Source organism: Bos taurus, chromosome 3 (genome assembly GCF_002263795.3).
Source record: "Bos taurus isolate L1 Dominette 01449 registration number 42190680 breed Hereford chromosome 3, ARS-UCD2.0, whole genome shotgun sequence".
Taxonomy (NCBI): Eukaryota; Metazoa; Chordata; class Mammalia; order Artiodactyla; family Bovidae; genus Bos; species Bos taurus.
The window spans coordinates 25,308,764-25,331,799 of record NC_037330.1 but is presented as its reverse complement, the minus strand read 5'-3'; the positions used below and the strand labels follow the sequence as shown (position 1 = coordinate 25,331,799).

General features: G+C 39.8%; 1 protein-coding gene across 2 annotated transcripts in view; it reads right to left on the bottom strand.

Annotated features, from left to right (window-relative positions):
• GDAP2 (ganglioside induced differentiation associated protein 2) overlaps window positions 1–23,036 on the bottom strand; it is a 68,101-nt gene that overhangs the window by 25,717 nt on the left and 19,348 nt on the right. For both annotated transcript variants that reach the window (NM_001046013.2, XM_059883072.1), the window contains 5 exon segments: window positions 6,812–6,968; window positions 8,397–8,556; window positions 12,226–12,302; window positions 20,533–20,621; window positions 21,028–21,181. In NM_001046013.2, the coding sequence (NP_001039478.1) occupies window positions 6,812–6,968; window positions 8,397–8,556; window positions 12,226–12,302; window positions 20,533–20,621; window positions 21,028–21,181 (637 nt within the window).

The window sequence follows — 23,036 nt, the reverse complement described above, 5'->3', positions numbered from 1 at the left end:
TCATGGGAAATAGATGGGGAAACAGTGTCAGACTTTAATTTTGTGGGCTCCAAAATCACTGCAGATGGTGATTGCAGCCATGAAATTAAAAGACGCTTACTCCTTGGAAGGAAAGTTATGACCAACCTAGACAGCATATTAAAAAGCAGAGACATTACTTTGCCAACAAAGGTCCGTCTAATCAAGGCTATGGTTTTTCCTGTGGTCATGTATGGATGTGAGAGCTGGACTGTGAAGAAAGCTGAGTGCCGAAGAATTGATGCTTTTGAACTGTGGTGTTGGAGAAGACTCTTGAGAGTCCCTTGGACTGCAAGGAGATCCAACCAGTCCATCCTAAAGGAGATCAGTCCTGGGTGTTCATTGGAAGGACTGATGTTGAAGCTGAAACTCTTAATACTTTGGCCACCTCATGCAAAGAGTTGACTCATTGGAAAAGACCCTGATGCTTGCAGGGATTGGGGGTGGGAGAAGGGGACGACAGAGGATGAGATGGCTGGATGGCACCACTGACTCAATGGACATGAGTTTGAGTAAACTCCGGGAGTTGGTGATGGACAGGTAACCTGGCGTGCTGCGATTCGTGGGGTCGCAAAGAGTCGGACACGACTGAGCGACTGAACTGAACTGACTGAGCTGAATCATTTGCCAGTTGTGTGTATTGTGAATACTCATATTCTGCAATTTGCCTTTCACTTACTTTAAGCTTAATTGCCCCACTTTCTGTAGTTCTTATCTTTAATATAGTCAAAATTAATTTTTCTTTTGTAGTCAGTGCTTTTTATATTTTGTTTAAGAAATCTGTTTTTTCTTATTGGTATGAGGAATACTAGCCTATGACTCCTCCTATGAATTTTAATTTTTTAAAAACTTAAGTTTAACCCATCTAAAATTAATTTTAGCCCATAATATGAAGTGAAATAATGTAAACTCAAAAATGTTTTCAACCTCATCTGCAATAAACAACTTGAGACCCTAGGATAGGCAAATCTTTATGAACATGATTATGGAAGAAGGTTATAGCTTACATCAGATTCTTAAAGGCTTTACAATTTAAAAAAGGTTCAGAATCACTGCTGAGACACTGGCAACTGTTATACTTTCTAAGAACCTTGAGATGAATTCCAATGCAACAACTTACAACTGCCATCTTCATCTGGTTTCTTCTTTATTCTATTTGTCCCCTCCATTCTACAGATTGTGTAAATTTGCTTTGATTATCCCTGCTTCCCCCACCTATTCAAAGAATATTTTAAACTTTCCATTATATTTTTGAAAACTGCACTTCACTTTTTGCTAGTTTCCTTTTATTTCAATGAAGACATGGAGCCTTTCATCCTAATCCAACAATTAAAACAAAAGCTAAAAATCAAACAAGAAAAAACACCCCAACCTCAAAAGCTTTTTATTTTGATAGGTAAAATATAATCACTGGTTAACAGTCACACAAAATACATCACAATGGCAACAAAAGTACCCACTACTGTGCTCTCCAGGCAGATACACTGAGTAGATGGTTTCTCAATAGACTGCAGTCAGCTAAGGTTGGATGTTGCCCTCACAAAGCAAACACAAGGCTGTTTCTTCTAGTTAATAAATTACCATCCAAATGCTCAACCAAGAGTTAAATAATGAAGAAAATCCAAGCTTAATTACTCTTAAAAGTCCACTAACTAACCTACTTATTGGTATACCACCAACAGCCCAGGGAAAATTTTCAGTTTGAAATTAACAGAAGCTTTTCCTGACCTCATGCAGCTGTCCCACATTGGACTTAGTTAAAACTCTTGTTATATATACTCTTAATGCATCCTGTAAGTTAAATACATTTTCATATATTAATGGGCTTTCTTGGTAGCTCAGCTGATAAAGAATCCTCCTGCAATGCAGGAGGCCCCAGTTTGACTCCTGGGTTGGGAGGATCCCCTGGGGAAGGGAATAGGCTACCCAATCCAGTACTCTTGAGCTTCCCTGGTGGCTCAGACAATAAAGAACCCGCCTGCAATGTGGGAGACCTGGGTTCGGTCCCTGGGTTGGGAAGAACCCCTGAATAACAGCTACCCACTCCAGTATTCTTGTCTGGAGAATTCCACGGACAGGGGAGCCTGGCAGGCTACAGTCCATGGAGTTGCAAAGAGTCGGACATGATTCATGCAGCTGTCCCACACCGGACTTAGTTAAAATCCTTGTTATATATACTCTTACTGTATCCTACAATTTAAATACATCTTTATACAGTAATTAGTTTAACATTTTTTTTCTCTGCAAGACCTTAAGCTCAATGCTGCCTGGGGCTAGATCTGCCTTGCATGTCACTTTGTTGTATTTGTAGCTTGGCACAACAGTAAGGGTTCAATAAATATTTAATAATGAATGAGATAACGTTTTTACTGTGAGAAATGACCTAAGAGTTACAGGCAACTGGATCTTAAGCCAATCAAGGAAAAAAGAAAAAGAAAAAAGTACTTGAAAAACAATTTAAGAGTTTTAAAAGCTGGATCTTTGTAAAAGAGTATCTAGATTGCTTGCTAATTTTTGTAAGGAAGCCAACTCCTATCTTATGATACACCCAGATTAGTGTCACAATTGGGTGGAATAACTGGAAATAATAATCAAGAATTAGACAACTTATCTAATTGTTTTAGATGTTAAAGTGAATTATTACACAGAGAAAAGCCAATGCTACAAAAGGAATGAACTAACCCTATAACCTATCCATGTGACCATTAATTTTGTTTCTGAAGCAAGAACTGAAGGGTTTCAAAAAGATATTCCGAACTAAAGACTGCCCTTTGTTTCTTGGTTCAGGCTTTAAGAACCAGAGGTGGTACTCTTCATCAAGCCTGTAGGTTGATGTGTTATTATGTATTAACTAGACGTCCACAACAACCAGAGCACCATACGTAACACACCCTGACGTCTTACGGTAGTGTGGCTCACTCATGGATTTCTAAAGGGATTACCTTCTTTACCTGTCTATTTCAGTTCTAGAATAGTACCGTGAATAGAGTAAATATCCAATGCTTCCTGAACTGAACAGAAACTGTCAACTCTGAGACTGATTTGAATCTCAAGATCATCACTTTCTACCAACAAGGGCAATGCTTTACATGCTGCATTCATAGTCCTTTCTAACCTACCCCTTTGCTGAGGACCCCTTTCCAGAAAGCATGGGCTCAGTGAATACAGATTTATTTTAATAATACTGGCTTGAACAAGTCATTCACAAATCCCCCCACTAAAAAGAGAGACACAAGACAGGCAAGTATCTAGTCCAGACATAAACAAATGCCAGTTTATCTGTATTACCCACAGAGAAATGAAAAAGGTGTGTGTGTGTGTGTGTGTGTGTGTGTGTGTGTGAGAGAGAGAGAGAGAGAGAGAGACAGACTAGGGTGATTGATTTGAGAAAGGTGATAACAACGTAATTCTCTGCACGTGCATACAGAACATGTCTGGTCCTTTCCCAGCTTCTCTGAATCTGGTCTCTGTAGGTGGCTGGAGATGGTAGCAGAGAAGGGAGATCAGCTTCAGTGTAGCTCATCCTCAGTTAGTTTTCACCATGGTGAAGTCACTCTTGGTGGTCAATTTACCCTTCTACCCTTCTAAGTTAAAGGGGCCAGACCAGATCAGGCACAGAATAGTCTAAGAAATCATTTAAGAAACCTTAGAAGGATGGACCCTGAGCCCTTCCCACAGAGGTTCTGATTCAAGAAGTTTGGTGTGGGGCCTGTGAAATTTTAGAAAGTACCCTTGGTGATTCTAATGCCATACTACATTTCAGAAAACCACATCAGGTAATTACCAAAACTCCTTTCAACTATAAAGTACTGCTAGGAGACCCAGACCAGTGGTTCTCAAAGTGTGGGCCACAGTCTGAAGACATTTTCAGGGGCTCTGCAAGGTCAAACTATCTTCATGATAAGAGCAAAACATCATTTTTTTTTTTTTACTGTGTTGACATCTGCACTGATGGTACAAAACAAACTGCTGCATTAGCATGAATACAGGTAGAAGCACCAGATCATACTAGTAGTTATTGTGTTTTTAACTGTCAAAAGACTCGGGGGGGAAAAAAAAGCCAGTTTCATTTAAGAATGTCTTCTATGAGGAAGAAAAAGTTATTAATTTTATTACATCAACCCTTGGGAATACATTTTTTTAATATTAAATGTGTCACAAAATGGGCAGAACACACAAAGCATTTTTGCAGACTGAAGCCTAAAGCTGTCCTGAAGTAAAGAACTAAGTGTCTGACCTGCTAACTGAACTAACTGCTTTTTTTCATGAAACACCATTTTTCTTCAACTAATGACGGGCAAACTGTGATTATTCAATATGAGTTTTTGGCAGATATTTTCTCAAAAATGAATAAAGTGACCCTGTCATATCGAGAAAAACAACCAACAGTATTTGTTACCAGTGATAAAACTTGAACTTTTATATACATACATACATACATACATATATATATATATACATATATATATAAAAATAAAATGCTGGCAAATTTATATCCATCACCAGAAGGTAACCATTCCTAACACTTGAGGACTTTTCTGATGACAGCAGTGGTAACACTAACAAATACAGTATTTTGATATTGCGTAATATAATGTGTCAATATTTGGAACAATTGATTAATTCAGTGAGCCAAAGCACCATGTTATAAATTCATACTATCAACTCCTATTACAAAATCTACTCAAAGTGCAGGATAAAACAACACATTCTAATATAACAATACAAAATTCATAGATATAGTCTGAAATTCCATATTACAACCAAACATTATTAAAGTACCATTGATTGAGTTATGGTGTAATATCAAAGAATATCCCTATTTTAAAAGGCTAGTAAAATACTCCTTTTTCCAATTATGTATCTAGTGAGGTCAGATTTTCTTCATATACTTCACACAAAACAACATATTGCAACAGTCTGTATGCAGATATTAGAATCCAGCTGTTTTCTATTAAATCAAACATTAAAATATTTGCAAAAATGTAGAATGATGCATTTCTTACTAACTTAAAAAAGTTTTTTTTTTTTTTTCCGTAAAAACATAATGGGTTATTTTCCAAGTGAATTAACAAATAATTCTGTTGTTATCGTTTATTTGCTAAGTTCTGTCTGACTCTTTGAGACCCCATGCACTGCAGCCCTCTAGGTTCCTCTCTGTCTATAGGATTTCCGAGGCAAGAATACTGGAGTGGGTTGCCATTTCCTTCTCCAAAGGATCTTCTTGACCTAGGGATTGAACCCACATCTCCTGCACTGGGAAGTGGATTCTTTATCACTGAGCAACTAGGGAAGCCCGAACAAGTAATTTATCATATAATAAATATCAGTGGGTACAAGCTGTAAAGATAAAAGCTCTTTGGGGTCCTCAATAATTTTTAAGCATGCAAAGAGGACCTGAGACCAAACAGTTTGAGAACTACAGCTCTAGTCCAAACAAAGGTATCCAAATCTAGCAGTGCATGAATCATAATATGAAAGTTTCAAAATATATATAAAGGCCAAAGTCCCAGACATGTGAGGCAGAGCCCAGTCACTGTATTTAAAGAAAAATGTTTGCCAGATGATTCTTACGCATGGTCAAGTTCAGAAACCACTGAAGCTATCATTTGATGGTGCATGCCTTTGGAAAAGCTGTTTATTGATGCCCCCTAGTGGCTAATTTGCTTTTCTTTATGAAAATAATAAAGGGAAGAGCAGGAACTCAGGAAAAACAAAATTCTAATTCTATAAGGGACTCGGAGATTATCTAGTACAACTTCCACTTTATATATGGAGACTGACAACCGCACATCATTACAGTATAGTGTAATAAATGCTAGGCTATGCTTTTGTTGGTTAAGTATAGGGTGTAAAGAAAAAAGTGTATGGGGGAGACAAGACTTCTGTTCCATCTACTCCAACTTATCTCCAGGGAGCTAAGTTTCTGGAGGCAATCAAGTCTGAGCTGAAACCTGGAGAACGAATTGAAGGACAAGAGTAATCCAGTCAAAAGGGGTGGCAAGTACCCAAGCTCAAAGGTATATAATAGGTCAAAATTTGCTCAGAATTAAAGACAACAGCAGTGGCCAATTTTAAGAGCTTGCTAGAATTACCAGGTACTGTGCTAAGTCCATTACACTATCTTATTTAACACTCACAACAACCCTAAGAGATGGTACCCTCTCAATCAACCCTAAAAGATAGTGAATATTAACCAATTAGGGTTTATGATTTTTCCTTTCCTTTAAAATTTTTTGAAAAGCAGCTAGTTTTCCAAGGGTAATCTGTTAGTACTTGGACAAACTTACCCAGAAATAACAAAGGTGCTTTTCTTTATGTGTCAAAAAGGGTTTATTCAGAATTGTTTCAGAAAACATGTAAAAGAAATGGAATGACTTCACAAAGTCCTTGGGATAAATCAGGGGGAAATAAAACTCTTTAACCATTAATACGACAACCATAGACTATGCTTTAATTACAAATATAGTAATGTTAAACAAAAACTTTGTAATTCGGCTTCCCCTTTTCCGTACTTTCTGCTGTTAGAATATAATCTAATTTTATAGGTACTATAACTGCAACAAAGTGCAGAAGCTCTGAAATCAGAGGTGCATCTGAACGCTGACTTCATCACATATTATCTGTGACAAATTAACTTTGAATTTCTGCATCTACTAAGTGGGGACAGTATCTTCCTTACTGGATTGTCAGGAAGAATAAAGGAGACCACATTATATGTAGACCATTTAGTAGAGGTAGCCCCTATCTTGTTTCTCTAGTCCTTATGTGTCTGTCAAAGGGTTTGTCTTACTTTCTCTGATGCTGCTTCTGTAGAGCTGCCTCTGATAACTGCCCTTGAAGGATCAGTCTTCTTTGCTTGTCAATATCTCCTTCCATTCGGGCAAAAGCATGAGAGCCAATGAAAGAGAGATCAACTCCCAAGCCTTCGTCCTCTTCTTCCTGGTTATCTGTAACAAAAAAGCTATCAATAGCTTATGGCTATTTATCCATATGATTATTTTATGTTTTGCTAGCAGCCAATCCTTTGGGAATGGATCACCTCTTAATGTGTTCCCCACTGCCTCACCAGATCTTTTTGAGGGGGAAAAAAAAACCCAAGACAAAAGTTTTTTTTTCAAGAAAGAAAAGCAAACAAACAGAATCCATGGACGATGGCGGGCTTCCCAAGGCAATGCCACCATCTGAGCTGTTCAGTTGGGACTTCTTCACATTTGTACCACTGTTCCTCAAAGTGTGATAGGCAAGATTTTCAGAGTTTGCTTTTATTAAAAAATACCACTAAATGAATCTTCTTTCAATCCCTCAAGCTGATTTTACATCTCCTTTAACAGATTCAATGTTCTACCTGAAAATATTTATGAAAACTACAGCCTATCAAGTGACAATATTTTTTGAGATACAGGTGGAAGTCAAGCAGTGTTTGAGGATGGTGGACAGAAGGGACCCTTGTGGCTAATGACCACCCAGCACTGACACCTCAACTGGTTTTGCTCTTCACTGCCCATTGTCATACAAAATGCATTTTGTGCATTTAAGAAAAATGATATTCTATCATGGCAGTCACAATTCTGAGGATTTCTGAATGAGGCTGGGCATACTTCAAGCCTGTACTCTATTGGAGTCTCTCTAAAGTACTCCTCCAGCAAAGCTTGGTTATCAGACATTTTCTGATGCTAAATCATTTATTATCATTTATTATTCCTTCCATTTGATTTAAATCTGTGTACTGGTAACAAAAAAGAGATGAGTAGCCTTCAATAGATTTTAACTTGATGCTCATTTAAAAGTGTTCACAGTAGAAATCTCACAGTAATTCTTAAATCGCTTAATTTTGAGATCGGGCCTCAGCAATGACGCTTGTGAGGCATGTCTCCAACTATGATCTTGAACATATATCAGTGAAGATCAGTGCAAGCTGTCACACAGAACGGCTCAGAGGGGCTCCCATCCTGCCCTGCTCTACTAACACTTCAATCTCCATTGGTATGTAACCTAAAGAAGCAAAACACGTGGTTACAGCATTCCTGTTTTAGGTATGGCTTTCAGAGGACACAGTTGAATCTGCTGAAAATTTTAATAATATACTGTTTCCTCAACAGTGTCCTGTGTGAAACCATAAACTTCACAAGGGTACAAATGGTGTCATACCCACCTCTGAATCTCTACTGCCTAACGCAGACTTCACATCACATACATAATTTAAAGAGTAAATCTTAACAAGAATAAGACTCTAAAAGCACTGATGTTGGTCTTGATCTTGGTGTCACACTAAAAGCTTCCTAGAGAACAGGCTGAACTTGCTACGTCTTGGTGGCTGATGCTTACCAGAGCCGCTGCTTCCTGAAGAGGGAAGGTAAGAAAAGGAGAGAACTCACCCTCTGGGGCGCCAGGTTTTTCACTTATTCTAATCTGCCGTTCAGGTACCACAGGCTCCCCTTCTGCATTGCCAATATCTGCAGGTAGGCATGGCAACGAGCGGCTCTCCTCCTTCAGTGACCTTGGGAAGTACAGAGGTAGCAGCTTTTGGTAAGTAGCCTGTGTAAGAAAAGCCAAACGTTCTGTGAAAAATACCGGAGTGATGAAACAGGCATCAGCAGCGCTCACGCCACTCCACAGACTGTGAAGAGCCTCCATCATGAACTAAGGCCGCGCCATGCCTAAGCTCAGACTGGATGCTGCCTGGGCCCCTCAGTCAGTTTCTGTGTCAAAGACCAGGATTCGTTAGTCACTCAAGAAGACCCATGAGTCCTGATCCTGACAGCTCCAGGTCACTGAAGCTGGAATGGATATGTCCTGTGACCCCTATCCCCAGCCCCTTCTTCACCTCATTAATGATATCTGTCTTTCAAGATTCAGCTCAGACACAGACGCTACTTCCTTAATCCTCAGTGTGCCATCAGGGTCCATGTGACCTAGATTTAATATCTGACAGTTTTGTTTTTAAACAGTTCTCTCTGAAAAGATTGCTATTTCCTGACTTTTATTCTCTCTTAGAGGTTTCCCAAACAATAAAGAGATATCTTACTTTAAAAAAAATTAGAATAAAATTCACTGTATCTTATAACTTCCATACAGGTTGGTCCACTGGACTCATTCTAAATCCATGATATATTATGGATACTTAGTGCTCTTATTTTTCCTCAGTCTTGAAGCTTTGGAGGGAATGATGCTAAAGCTGAAACTCCAGTACTTTGGCCACCTCATGCGAAGAGTTGACTCATTGGAAAAGACTCTGATGCTGGGAGGGTTTGGGGGCAGGAGGAGAAGGGGACGACAGAGGATGGGATGGCTGGATGGCATCACCGACTCGATGGATGTGAGTCTGAGTGAACTCCGGGAGTTGGTGATGGACAGGGAGGCCTGGCGTGCTGCGATTCATGGGGTCGCAAAGAGTCAGACACGACTGAGCAACTGATCTGATCTGATGTGAAGCATTTTGGTTTTTTTCATCATCCTAGAGTCATTTTATCGTTACTCATCAATTATTACCAACTATAACAAACTAAAACAGAACACTAAGAAACCAAAAGAATGATGGAACTATCTAGAAGGACAGTGAAATCACTGAATAAATTATCCATCAGTCTCCTTACTGTGTCACCCACAACACTGCATCATCTTTCATGCATATAAATATATATATGAGGCATATAGGCTCAGCTGGTCAAGAATCTGCCTGCAGTGTGGGAGACCTGGGTTCAATACCTGGGTTGGGAAGATCCCCTGGAGAAGGGAAAGGCTACCCACTGTAGTATTCTGGCCTGGAGAATTCCATGGACTGTGTAGTCTATGGGGTCGCAAACAGTTGGACACGGCTGAGTGCCTTTCACTTTCATTTCATGAGGCATATACAAAGACTGGATTGTAAGTCAATTTAAAAAAATTGTACCTCAATTTAAAAAAAGAATTAAAAAAAAAAGAAGACTGGAGACACCATCTTTGTAGCCTTTTAAAAAAATTGAAATACAATTCACATATCATAAAATTCACATTTTAAAGTATACGATTCACTGGGCTTTAGTATATTCATGAAGTTGTGGAATCATCACAATTAATTCCAGAACATTTCATCATCTCAAAGAGGAAATCTAAATTCATTAGCTAGGTTATTCTCCATCCCTCCCTCCCCCAGCCCCTGGCAACCACTAACCTGTCTGTTGTATGGATTTGCCTATTTCAGAATATTCATTCCATTAAAATGGAATATGGTATATGGTTTTTTGTGTCCAGTTTCTTTCATGCGGCATATGTTTCTAAGGTTCACCCATGCTGCAGGATATGCCATCACTCCATACTTTTTAATAGGCTAGTGACATTCCACTGTTTGTGTATACCGCATCCACCTATCCATTAATGACATTTAGGTTGTTTCCACTTTTTGGTTACTATGAATATTGCTGATGTGAATATTTGTGTGCAAGTTTTTGTGTAGACGTATGTTTCCAATGGGCTTCCCTGGTGGCTCAGACAGTAAAGACTTTGCCTGCAATGTGGGAGACCCAGGTTCGATCCCTGGTGGGGAAGATCCCCTGGAGAAGGAAATGCAACCCACTCCAGTATTCTTGCCTGTGAATTCCCATGGACACCGAGCCTGGCGGGTGAAGTCCAAGGGGTCGCAAAGATGTGGACATGACTAAGCAACTAATACTTACTCATGTTTTCAATTTTATTCTGCATATACCTAAGAGTGGAATCTCTGTTTGACTTTCCAAGGAACGGCCAGATTGTCATTTTGCCACTCCTAGCCTCACATTTTGGAGAAGGCAATGGCAACCCACTCCAGTACTCTTGCCTGGAAAATCCCATGGACGGAGGAGCCTGGTAGGCTACATGCATGGGGCTGTGAAGAGTCCAACATGACTGAATGACTTCACTTTCACTTTCATGCATTGGAGAAGGAAATGGCAACCCACTCCAGTGTTCTTGCCTGGAGAATCCCAGGGACAGGGGAGCCTGGTGGGCTGCCGTCTATGGGGTCGCACAGAGTCGGACACGACTGAAGCGACTTAGCAGCAGCAACAGCAGCCTCACATTTTATGCAATACACTACACTCTTCCTGCTATTTCTTACATGTGTGCTTGTACTTATGCTTGTATGACTCCCATGATTTGCCCTTTCTCTGGAAAATCGTAGTTATTTTTTACAATGATTTCACCTCACATCACTTCCTACAGGAAGTATTTCCTAACCCCACGCCAGACTGGAGCTGTGTGCCCTCATCCTTCCCATGCTTCCACTAGTGCACTTATCACAATTATTGTAACTTATCTGACTTCTCTGTCCCCACCAATAGACAGTGAGTTCCTTGGGGATAAAGACTGTGACTCACTCACTGGTGTAGTCCCAGAACCCAGTGGAGTAAACCTGATATATGCCAGACATTCAATAAAAGGTCACTGAGAGAATGAATGAATAGGTAAACCAGGTAAAACAAGGAGAGACACAGCAAACATGGTGAATGTGTCTGTCTTCAGCAAATTCAAGACGGTTTATATCTCATATACGTACCTATATATACTCTGGATATTTCACACGTACTAATTCATTAATTACAAAACTCCTGTGATATAAGTACTGTCAGTATTCATATTTTATCCAAGCACAGAGAGGTTAAATAACTTGCCCAAGGACACAAAATTCAGAAATCATACAAGCTGAATGGGACAGAGAACACTACAGCTGAACAAAGCTTAGTAAGATTTTAAAAAGAGCTAATTTCCTAAAACGGCTCTAAATTAACTTGAAATATAATAAACCTCATCACATACAATGAAACACAAACCTCATAACTTACTCAATACTCGCCACTAGGCTAGGCTGTCACCTGTTTCCGGGTCAGGTAGACACCACGGTTTTTCCAGCAGAGGCTGTTTCCCAACTCTGTTGCCCAAGGGCCCAGTGCTTCATCATAAGGTAATGCCTTGAGATGTCTTGAGAGCTGTGTCAGAGCAGCTATGCCTTGTAAGGTTTCACTATGTGATAACAATTTACCAGTGAAAAATATGAACAAAATGCTTCATCTTGAGTTGCTTTTAGTCTCTAATATAGTCTTTCATCGCAATGATGGTAAGCCCCACTGCCAAATATATGTACAGATAATGAGGATTTGCCTGTTGGCAATTCAGTTAACAGATAATGAAGACACAAAGGCAAACACAAGTAAAAATAAGACTCAAAACAATGCAAGATAATTAGCAAAATACCTCTTCTAGTTCAGAGACAGCAAATACTACTTTTTCAAGAGTCTCTCCATGAATTTCAAGGAATCTCCTTACAGTGCCTAAAGAAAATAACAGAAAGATTATTAATAAATAATAATAAATGAGAAATTACTTATGTGTGAAGAAAAATCAGTCTAAGTTTTATTTTTGTAATGGATCACTCCTCCATTCATTCAGGCCTGTACTCAATGGCACCTTATCAGTAAGGCCTGCCCAGGCCACCCTATCTAACAACTCCTCCTTGATTTTGCTTTCCTCCACAGCAACTATTTTAGACATTTTGTGATGCTTCCTGTTTATTGTATATCCTCCCCCTCTGTCCCTGCCCCATCCAATAGAATGAAAGCTCCACACAACAGCAAGAGTTTTCTTTTATTTACTGCTTTATTGCCAGTAAACAGTGGCTGGCCATAGAAGATGCTGACTCCAGACAATTCTCCCTTATCCAGTATATTCTTTCTGTTTTCTGAGGCCTCTCTCTCTGACCAGAATGGTCTAGCAAAAATGCCTTCCCATTCACCTGTTACAGTATTAGATGCCCTACTCAGCCCTTTTATTGTTGCTGTTTAGTCGCTCAAACGTGTCTGACTCTTTTGAGACCCCATGGACTGCAGCACCTAGGCCTCCCTGTCCATCACCATCTCCTAGAGTTTGCTCAAACTCATGTCCATTGAGTCAGTGATGCTATCTAACCATCTCATCCTCTGCTGCCCCCTTCTCCTTTGCCTTCAGTCTTTCCCTGCATCAGGGTCTTTTCTAAAGAGTCGGCTCTTCGCATCAGGTGGTCCTGTCAACATTCTATCAAACCAAAACTGAATCATTTTTTCTTCATTTCTATCTTATTCTTTCTCTAAACCTGTTAATAATGAGACCGAGTCGCCTTTTCTCAGTCCTTAACTTACCAGCGATTTCTTTCTAGATGCTCACACCCCAACTTTTAAAAATGTTGTCCTCTCCAGGTTCTGTCCTCCACATTTTTTGTTTTCTTTATATATATATATATATATATATATGTTCTCTTGAGCTCACTAATTTGATGGTTAGATAGTGCTCCAAATGCTGATGGCTCCCAAATTTTTATATTGTTTTCTTTTTTAAATTGGAGCAAAGTTGCTTTATACTGCTATGTCAGTTCCTGCTGTACAGTAAAGTGAATCCGCCGTATGTATACATAAATCTCTTCTTTTTTTGGTTTCTCATTTAGGTCACCACAGAGCACTGAGTACAGTGTTATACAGTAGGTTCTCATTAGTTATCTATTTCATACATCAGTTCAGTTCAGTTCAGTCACTCAGTCATGTTCGACTCTTTGTGACTCCATGAACCGCAGCACACCAGGCCTCCCTGTCCATCGCCAACTGCCAGAGTCCACCCAAACCCATGTCCATTGAGTTGATGATGCCATCCAAACATCTTATCCTCTGTCGTCCCCTTCTCCTCCTGCCCTCAACCTTTCCCAGCATCAGGGTCTTTTCAAATGAGTCAATCCTTTGCATCGGGTGGCCAAAGTATTGGAGTTTCAGCCTCAACATCAGTCCTTCCAATGAACACCCAGGACTGATCTCCTTGCAGTTCAAGGGACTCTCAAGAGTCTTCTCCAACACCACAGTTCAAAAGCATCAATTCTTTGGCACTCAGCTTTGTTTATAGTCTAACTCTCACATCCATACATGACCACTGGAAAAACCATAGCCTTGACTAGACGGACCTTTGTTGACAAAGTAATGTCTCTGCTTTTGAATATGCTATCTAGGTTGGTCATAACTTTCCTTCCAAGGAGTAAGCGTCTTTTAATTTCATGGCTGCAATCACCATCTGCAGTGATTTTGGAGCCCAGAAAAATAAAGTCAGCCACTGTTTCCACCGTTTCCCCATCTATCTGCCATGAAGTGATAGAACCAGATGCCATGATCTTAGTTTTCTGAAAGTTGAGCTTTAAGCCAATTTTTTCCCTCTCCTCTTTCACTTTCATCAAGAGGCTCATTAGTTCTTCTTCACTTTCTACCATAAGGGTGGTATCATCTGCGTATCTGAGGTTATTGATATTTCTCCCGGAAATCTTGATTCCAGCTTGTGCTTCTTCCAGCCCAGCGTTTCTCATGATGTACTCTGCATAGAAGTTAAATAAGCAGGGTGACAATATACAACCTTGACGTACTCCTTTTCCTGTTTGGAACCAGTCTGTTGTTCCATATCCAGTTCTAACTGTTGCTTCCTGACCTGCATACAGATTTCTCAAGAGGCAGCTCAGGTGGTCTGGTATTCCCATGTCTTTCAGAATTTTACACAGTTTATTGTGGTCCACACAGTCAAAGGCTTTGGCATAGTCAATAAAGCAGAAATAGATGTTTTTCTGGAACTCTCTTGCTTTTTCAATGGTCCAGCAGATGTTGGCAATTTGATCTCTGGTTCCTCTGCTTTTTCTAAAGCCAGCTTGAACATCTGGAAGTTCATGGTTCACGTATTGCTGAAGCCTGGCTTGGAGAATTTTGAGCATTATTTTACTAGCGTGTTCAGATCAGATCAGATCAGATCAGTTGCTCAGTCGTGTCCGACTCTTTGCAACCCCATGAATTGCAGCACGCCAGGCCTCCCTGTCCATCACCAGCTCCCGGAGTTCACTGAGACTCACGTCCGTCGAGTCAGTGATGCCATCCAGCCATCTCATCCTGTGTCGTCCCCTTCTCCTCTTGCCCCCAATCCCTCCCAGCATCAGAGTCTTTTCCAATGAGTCAACTCTTTGCATGAGGTGGCCAAAAGTACTGGAGTTTCAGCTTTAGCATCATTCCTTCCACAGAAATCCCAGCATGTTAGATGAGTGCAATTCTGCAGTAGTTTAAGCATTCTTTGGCATTGCCTTTCTTTGGGATTGGAATGAAAACTGACCTTTTCAGTCCTGTGGCCACTGCTAAGTTTTTCATATTTTCTGGCATATTGAGTGCAGCATTTTCACAGCATCATCTTTCAGGATTTGAAATAGCTCAACTGGAATTCCATCACCTCCACTACCTTTGTTCGTAGTGATGCTTCCTAAGGCCCACTTGACTTCACATTCCAGGATGTCTGGCTCTAGGTCAGTGATCACACCATCGTGATTATCTGGGTAGTGAAGATCTTTTTTGTACAGTTCTGTGTATTTTTGCCACCTCTTCCTAATATCTTCTGCTTCTGTTAGGTCCATACCATTTCTGTCCTTTATTGAGCCCATCTTTACATAAATGTTCCCTTGGTATCTCTGATTTTCTTGAAGAGATCTCTAGTCTTTCCCATTCTGTTGTTTTCCTCTATTTCTTTGCATTGATCACTGAGGAAGGCTTTCTTACCTCTCCTTGCTATTCTTTGGAACTCCCATTCAAATGGGAATATCTTTCCTTTTCTCCTTTGCTTTTCACTTCTGTTCTTTTCACAGCTATTTGTAAGGCCTCCTCAGACAGCCATTTTGCATTTCTTTTTCTTGGGGATGGTCTTGATCCCTGTCTCCTGTACAATATCATGAACCTCCATCCATAGTTCATCAGGCACTCTATCAGATCTAGTCTCTTAAATCTATTTCTCACTTCCACTGTATAATCATTAAGGATTTGATTTAGGTCATACCTGAATGGTCTAGTGGTTTTCCCTACTTTCTTCAATTTCAGTCTGAATTTGGCAATAATGAGCTCATGATCTGAGCCACAGTCAGCTCCTAGTCTTGTTTTTGCTGATTGTACAGAGCTTCTCCATCTTTGGCTGCAAAGAATACAATCAATCTGATTTCGGTGTTGCCCATCTGGTGATGTCCATGTGTAGAGTCTTCTCTTGTGTTGTTGGAAGAGGGTGTTTGCTATGATCAGTGTGTTCTTTTGGCAGAACTCTATTAGCCTTTGCCCTGCTTCATACATAGTGCTGTATGTATACATGTCAATACCAATTTCCCAATTCATCCCTTTCTATCCCCCAGCCAACACTATTTCCTCCTTGATATACGTGTTTGTTCTCTATACTCTGTTTAATGAACAAAAAAACCCTGAAATCCCTACTTGCCACCGTGACCTCAAACTCAACATGTCCAAACCTGATCCCAACAGGTCCAGACCTGACTTCCACTTCTCCCTACACTGGTGCTCCTTTACTGCACTCCTTATTTCAGTTATACAGCAACATCCAACCCCTCAGCTAAGCTAGAATCCTGAATTTTCTTGACTCTTCCTTCATTTCTTCCTTCATCCTGTACTTTCAATGGGTTGTTATGTACTTTATATTCTATTGCTAATATTTCTAACAGTCATTCCTGCTCTCTTCCAGCTGCTCTCAGTGTCTCAATGCTTACAAAAACTTTGGCAATAAGCTCTCAACTGCTCTCTTGCTTCTCTTTTCCAAGCCTACATATTCACTGTCGCCCCTATGTTATCTTATGTTACCCACCTTGCTAAACATTTTTGATGGCTCCACACTGCTTACAGGTTAAGATCCAAAGGCCCCAGCATGGCTCTCCGCATTGACCACTAACTACCCTTCCACCTCCACCCCTTAGTTCTATTTCCAACTATAGCATATGCTTCAGCCACTGGCTTCTTTGCTGGACTCAGAATACACCACTTGCTGTGATGTTCCCCTACTTCTGCTTTCATGGTCACCTTTGACTAGAATACCCTTTATCCACCATGACCCTCTCTTAGTGAACGCCTGCTCATTTCTCCCTATCCAAAGACCATCTCCTTTGTAGATAACGCCATCCTTCCTTACGTTACCCCTGTAATTGTCTGAATAGCCCTCCTTGTGTGAACTTCTCGCAGCTGTTTATAGCTAGACTGTGAGCTTTCTGAATGTCAAGTAAACTTAACACTAATATTACTAAGGCCTACCACGCCTTAGGAATATGGCAAGTAATCATTCAAAAATAACTAACAACTGAAAGAACATTTTATGGCTCTGGTTATTGATGTAGTACAGCCTGCCTTGTTCACTACTGTACCTCGAGAACCTAACAGAGGAGACCCATTTGTTGAAGGACTGAACAAAACTTCCTAATTCTCTCTCCATCAGGTGACAAATTTCTCATCTCTCCCTCTGTTCTGCTTTAATAGTTTAAAAAAAAAATTAAAAAAGGAATTTCTTCCATCCTATATTCACTTTGACACCAAGTTTTAAAGTTTACACACAATAGCTTCCCAGCATAAAACTGTGGGATTTCCTTTGGAAGACAAAATACAACACTCACTAGTAACCAAATTGAATTCTTTCAACAGCAGAGTTCATTCAGAAAAGTAATTCTGTAAAAAGGAGTGAAAAAAAAGAGTGCTATCATGGCTCCGTGGTTTTAGTGGTCCACACCCAATCAGAATGCCATGTGCCTAACTTTTAGTAAAAACTCTTCAACGGGAGACCCCGGTTCGATTCCTGGGTCGGGAAGATCCGCTACAGAAGGGACAGGCTACCTACTCCAGCAGTCTTGGGATTCCCTTGTAGCTCAGCCGGTAAGGAATCTGCCTGCAATGTGGGTAGACCTGAGTTTGATCCCTGGGCGGGGAAGATCCCCTGGAGAAGGGAAAGGCCACCCACTCAAGAATTCTGGCTGGAGAATTCCATGGACTGTATAGTCTATAGGGTTGCAAAGAGTTGGACACGACTGAGCGACTTGCACTTTGACCATTCCCAACGGGTGAGAATCACATGTAGGACATTAAAATTTCCAACCTGGGAACACAGTAAAGACAACATCATTGCCTTTTTTTTCTCACCATTGTATTCTCTACCACACAGCATGGCTTAGAACACAGTAGTCACTCAGACTTCTGTTGAATGAGTAAATAACCTGATAAATTTATCTAAATGCAGATGGTTCTTTAAGGTTTCTTCTGGAGAAAAACTAAACTGCACATGAACTAAGGAAAAATAAAAAAATAACGAGCCTTGGTACAACTATCAGGAAGATATTACTTAGACTTCAGATGAAATAAATTTCAATGACAGTGTAATAAGTGAGACAGCTTTTGGAACTAAGGACTTAAGAGTCACATTCTTAGATTTGTTTTTGGCCTGTATATGCTATAAAAGCCTAAAGGCCATTTATTTCCCAGATACTCAGAAAGCATATGGGCAAAGAGCACAATTGGGTTTGTGCGTGTGAATATATTTTTTAATGAAATAGTATAGTTTTGCTATTAGATTTAAGGTGTAATAAGTCAAGTAGGTCTTCTAAAATACAGGTTAACCTGCTTATCTTAAAGCTTTACATTTCCTTTGTGCTAATTAAATCTCTGGAAGTTGTTTCACCGAAGTCCCTTATGCCTATTTTTGATCTTTATCTGCTATTTCTACAATTACTGTTCAAAGCTGACTCCTTTATGGTACTGCATCAAGTAACTTTTCTGGGGGCCACAGAGCTAGAATTAGATTAGTAGAACTGGGACCAAAAACCAGTAGTCTTAATTAGTTTTTCAGAGCCTTTTCTACAAAATAATGGTGCCTCTCTTTAAATTCTAATCCATATGATTATTTCAGTAAAAAATGGAGACACAAAAGGCCTAACTCAAGCTATGAGATACGGGGCACAGGTTAAGTGAAACCAGAGACAGTTGAAACCTGCCAAAAGCCTTGCCAGGAAGAATTATATAGAGGCAGGAACTTTGCTTTGGTAAGGGATCACTGAGAATACATGCAGGCTAGCCATAACACAGTAGTTTCCCACCAAAGCAGTCCTAACTCGAGCATAATGAATTATGTAGTATAATACACAGGTTACTAGACTTGGGAGTCAGAGGCCTGGATATATGTTCCAAGTCTGCATAACTCTAAGAACATGATAAATTTCTGAGCCTCTTTATTCGTAAAACAGATACTACACTATTTAAAGCTCAGGGTTGATGGAAGAAATAAAATGGAATTTCTTTATCCCCTTTTAAGATATGTATTTCTTCAGCAAGGACCATTTGTAAAGTACTAGAAATACACAGATGATAAGAAAAGATCTCTGCTCCTCAAGAAGCTTAATGTAAGTATAATGTATATAAGCTGTAACTGTAAAATATATAAATTTACTATAAAATCCTTGCATAAGAAAAATTTTAGTTTTCGAAATAACTAATCATTAAATACATTTAAGATTGAATATGCTCTCACTCTAAATTTTAGACATATAACCTAGTAATAGCAATAATAATTTCATACATTCACACACTTTTGTAATTTTTGGGTGAATATAAGACTTCCAGCTTTCCATCTTTAAATTCCAGACATAGAAAGGGGTTGTAAAATGATCTCGTATAGTATCCCTCCCAAATAAAATGATCATTTAGCCTCGGCGTGAACATTCTAAATGACAAAAAATACACTTAAAATACCTTTCTATTGCAGATAGTCCATCTCAGGTGGGACCAAATCTTCCTTGTCACTTGGTCTTAGACCTATCTTATAAAGCTGAACGTCTTACCTACAATCTTTACAAGGATGTGTGAACTTCCTGAAAGAGCATGTAAATGTCCTACGTATGTACATTCCTCTGGGAAAGGGTCCACAGCTTTCTTTCATCAGGTGCTCACTGTAGTTTATGACGACTTCCAAAAAGGTTAAGAACTACTGCTCTAAAAATGTCACATAGAATAAGTCCACATGAGACTCCTTGAGATATCTGGGTACCATGCATGCTAAGAGCATGCTCTTCTCTAGGAGAAATACCACTAATGTTTCAGACTGTTTGCCCTCCAATCTGTCAGTCTCATGAGATATGACACGGAGAACTATATACAAAACTCGAGATGTGGTCTGAACCTGTATAAGACAGTAAGATCAGGGACTCCCTAGAGTATCATATTTTCACATAACATATATGACATTCTGACTCACAATTATTGAGTCTAGTCTTTTAAAAACCTAAATGCAGGGTTTTATATTTAAATAGCACATGTGAAAGCTACTGTTTAAACTGCAAAGGGCTATATCAATCTGATATTATAAAATCTGTTTTGACATCATTGTTCCAATCTGCTAAGATTATTCTGAATTATGATTTGAATACCAAATGTGTCTCAGCTTGGTATCATTTTTCAAACTTAATAGGTAACTTTTCTAAGCCTTTATTCAAATGGATTAAAATGTCAAACCTAGAAAGTAAACTGAGAGCTCTGCAACCTGTCAATACAAACTTCCCTCCAGGGTGCCATGATCAGTTAATCAACAAACCTTCTTTAGCTATAACTATTTAACTAGTGATAAAAAGCTTTTGTTTTTAAATTCAATTTATGTACAGTATCCCCGATCCTACTTAGGAAATGTTATGCTAATTTATATAGTTTCTCCAACATTACTTACGAAGTGCTATGTGTGTTGCGTCCTCTAAAGGGTAACCCCGTTTTGCAGAGTTGATGACACAGAATCCAACAGAAGACATGGACTGCTCTCTGCAATCAAACAGAAAACACAAAAATTATACTACAAACCTTCAGAATAACTAAATAGAAAATGCAGCTTTATTTCTCCTTCCCTGTCCCTTCAACAAATCTGCCATAGTTAACCCAACTGCACTATATAGTATTATATTAATATATAACTTAACTGCACCATTTGGAGGAAATACATTCTGAGGAAAATGGGAACTAAGTGAAATGTGAACAGGTTAAATTCTCAAGTCGCCTAAATCCATTCCTTTTATTCTGTCGAGTTTGAGAAGATGATGAATTCTACTTTCAGGGTCCTCCTAAATTGTCTAAATTCCTCAAAATTTGACTTTCAAAGCTGGGTTTCATTTTAAAACAGGGCCTTTAACAATATATGGCATGCTATGTCTAGGAATTGAGTTAGCCGTACTTTGCCAGCTGGAGTACGTTTCTGTAGCAGCTGTACAGGGAACTCTCAGCGGCGGTGCGATAGCGGCTCTTGTATTTAGGTCCCACCGTATGAATGATGAACCGGGCAGCTAGATTAAATCCTTTGGTTAATTTTGCTTCACCAGTCCGGCAACCTGGGAATAATGGAGAATATGTAAGTCATGGAGTTGTTAGGAAAAACAACAACAACAAACCAACAGAACAATGCATGAAACAGAGAAAGTATTAAGAACTTTGCGAAATTTCAGTTAAAAATACGGACTGAACACAAACATCTCTAATCACCAAATGACAGTAAAGCAATACAATAGGTATAAAAACAGAGACAAAGAGGGTGGGAGAGAACATGAAGCAGAAAAAAACACCATCAAAATTTTGGAAGGAATAAAGTCAGTGGACTAGAAGCAACTGATTAAGTAAAGCAGAGAAACCTAACTGCTTGCAGAAATGGGATGACCAGTATGAAGCAAACTGGTGTGCTCGGCAAGGCAGTGTTGGAGAGAAGACAGACTGGTCTGATTCAAATCCTGAATCTACCATGTTCCTGCTATGACACTTTGGACAAAGGTTTGGCCTCCAATTTCCTATATAAGAGAGACACTAATAGTACTTCCTTCACAGGATTAAATGAGTTATTAATCTATGCAAAGTGAATTCAGAAATTAGCTATTAATACTATTGTTGTTATTACTGAAGAACACTAAAAAGGCTCAGAAATTGGAGGTCCTAAGAACTTCTAAAGACTATAAGGTGAAGTGGGACTAAGAAGAGTCTGAGTTAAAAGTCTGTATAAAAACATTTAATCTGCAACAACCTCTCCCTCAGCCAGCACAGTGAGGTGATGATTTCTTTACCACCACAGCAACAGGAAGGTTTATTCTCAGGAGATACTGAAATAGAGAGTTTCTGGACTCCAGAACCCCAGGCACGGCTGAAAAGATGGGATTTCATTAAAGTGTTATACTCAAGAGTAACAGCTCCAGATCTCTGCTCCTAACTGGCTTCTAACACAGACATTCATGCTTATACCCCTGGAAGATTCTCTTTCAGGAAACTAAGAGGCTCAAACCAAAGGGCCTACAGATTCTGATAAATTAGGGATGGTTCCTCAATGAAACAGCAGGGTTCCTGCTGAAGCAGATGGTGGATCTCTATCTGCTTCGAGATCCACCAAGCAATTAATGATCCCTGCCTATGCACACCGGAGAAGGCAATGGCACCCCACTCCAGTACTCTTGCCTGGAAAATTCCATGGATGGAGGAGCCTGGTGGGTTGCAGTCCATGGGGTTGCACAGAGTCGGACACGACTGAAGCGACTTAGCAGCAGCAGCAGCAGCAGTCTATGCACACAAAGCTTCCCAGTAGCTTCTCAATTCTTCCCTGCTCAGTAAGCTGACACTTGATCACCAGAAGTGAGGAACTGTTTCTGTTGTTGTTCAGTTATTAAGCCGTGTCCAACTCTTCACGACCCCATGGACTGCAGCGAGCCAGGCTCCTCTGTCTTCCACTGTCTCCCAGAGCTTGCTCAAATCCATGTCCATTGCATTGGTGTTGCTATCTAACTATCTCATCCTCTGCTGTCCCCTTCTCCTTTTGCCTTCAACTTTCCCAGCATCAGGGTCTTTTCCAATGAGTTGGCTCTTTGCATCAGGTGGCCAAAGCATTAGAGTTTCAACTTCAGCATCAGTCCTTCCAATGAATATTCAGGACTGATTTCCATTAGGATGGACTGGTCTGATCTTCCTGCAGTCCAAGGGACTCTCAAGAGTCTTCCTTCTCCAGCACCACAATTCAAAAGCATCAATTCTTCTTTGATGTTTCTTTGATCAATTCTCAGCCTTCTTTAGGGTCCAACTCTCACACCTGTACAATGCTACTGGAAAAACCATAGCTCTGAATATAGTGATCTTTGTCGGCAAAGTGATGTCTTTGCTTTTTAACACACTGACCAGGTCTGCATAGCTTTTCTTCCAAGGAGCAAATGTTTT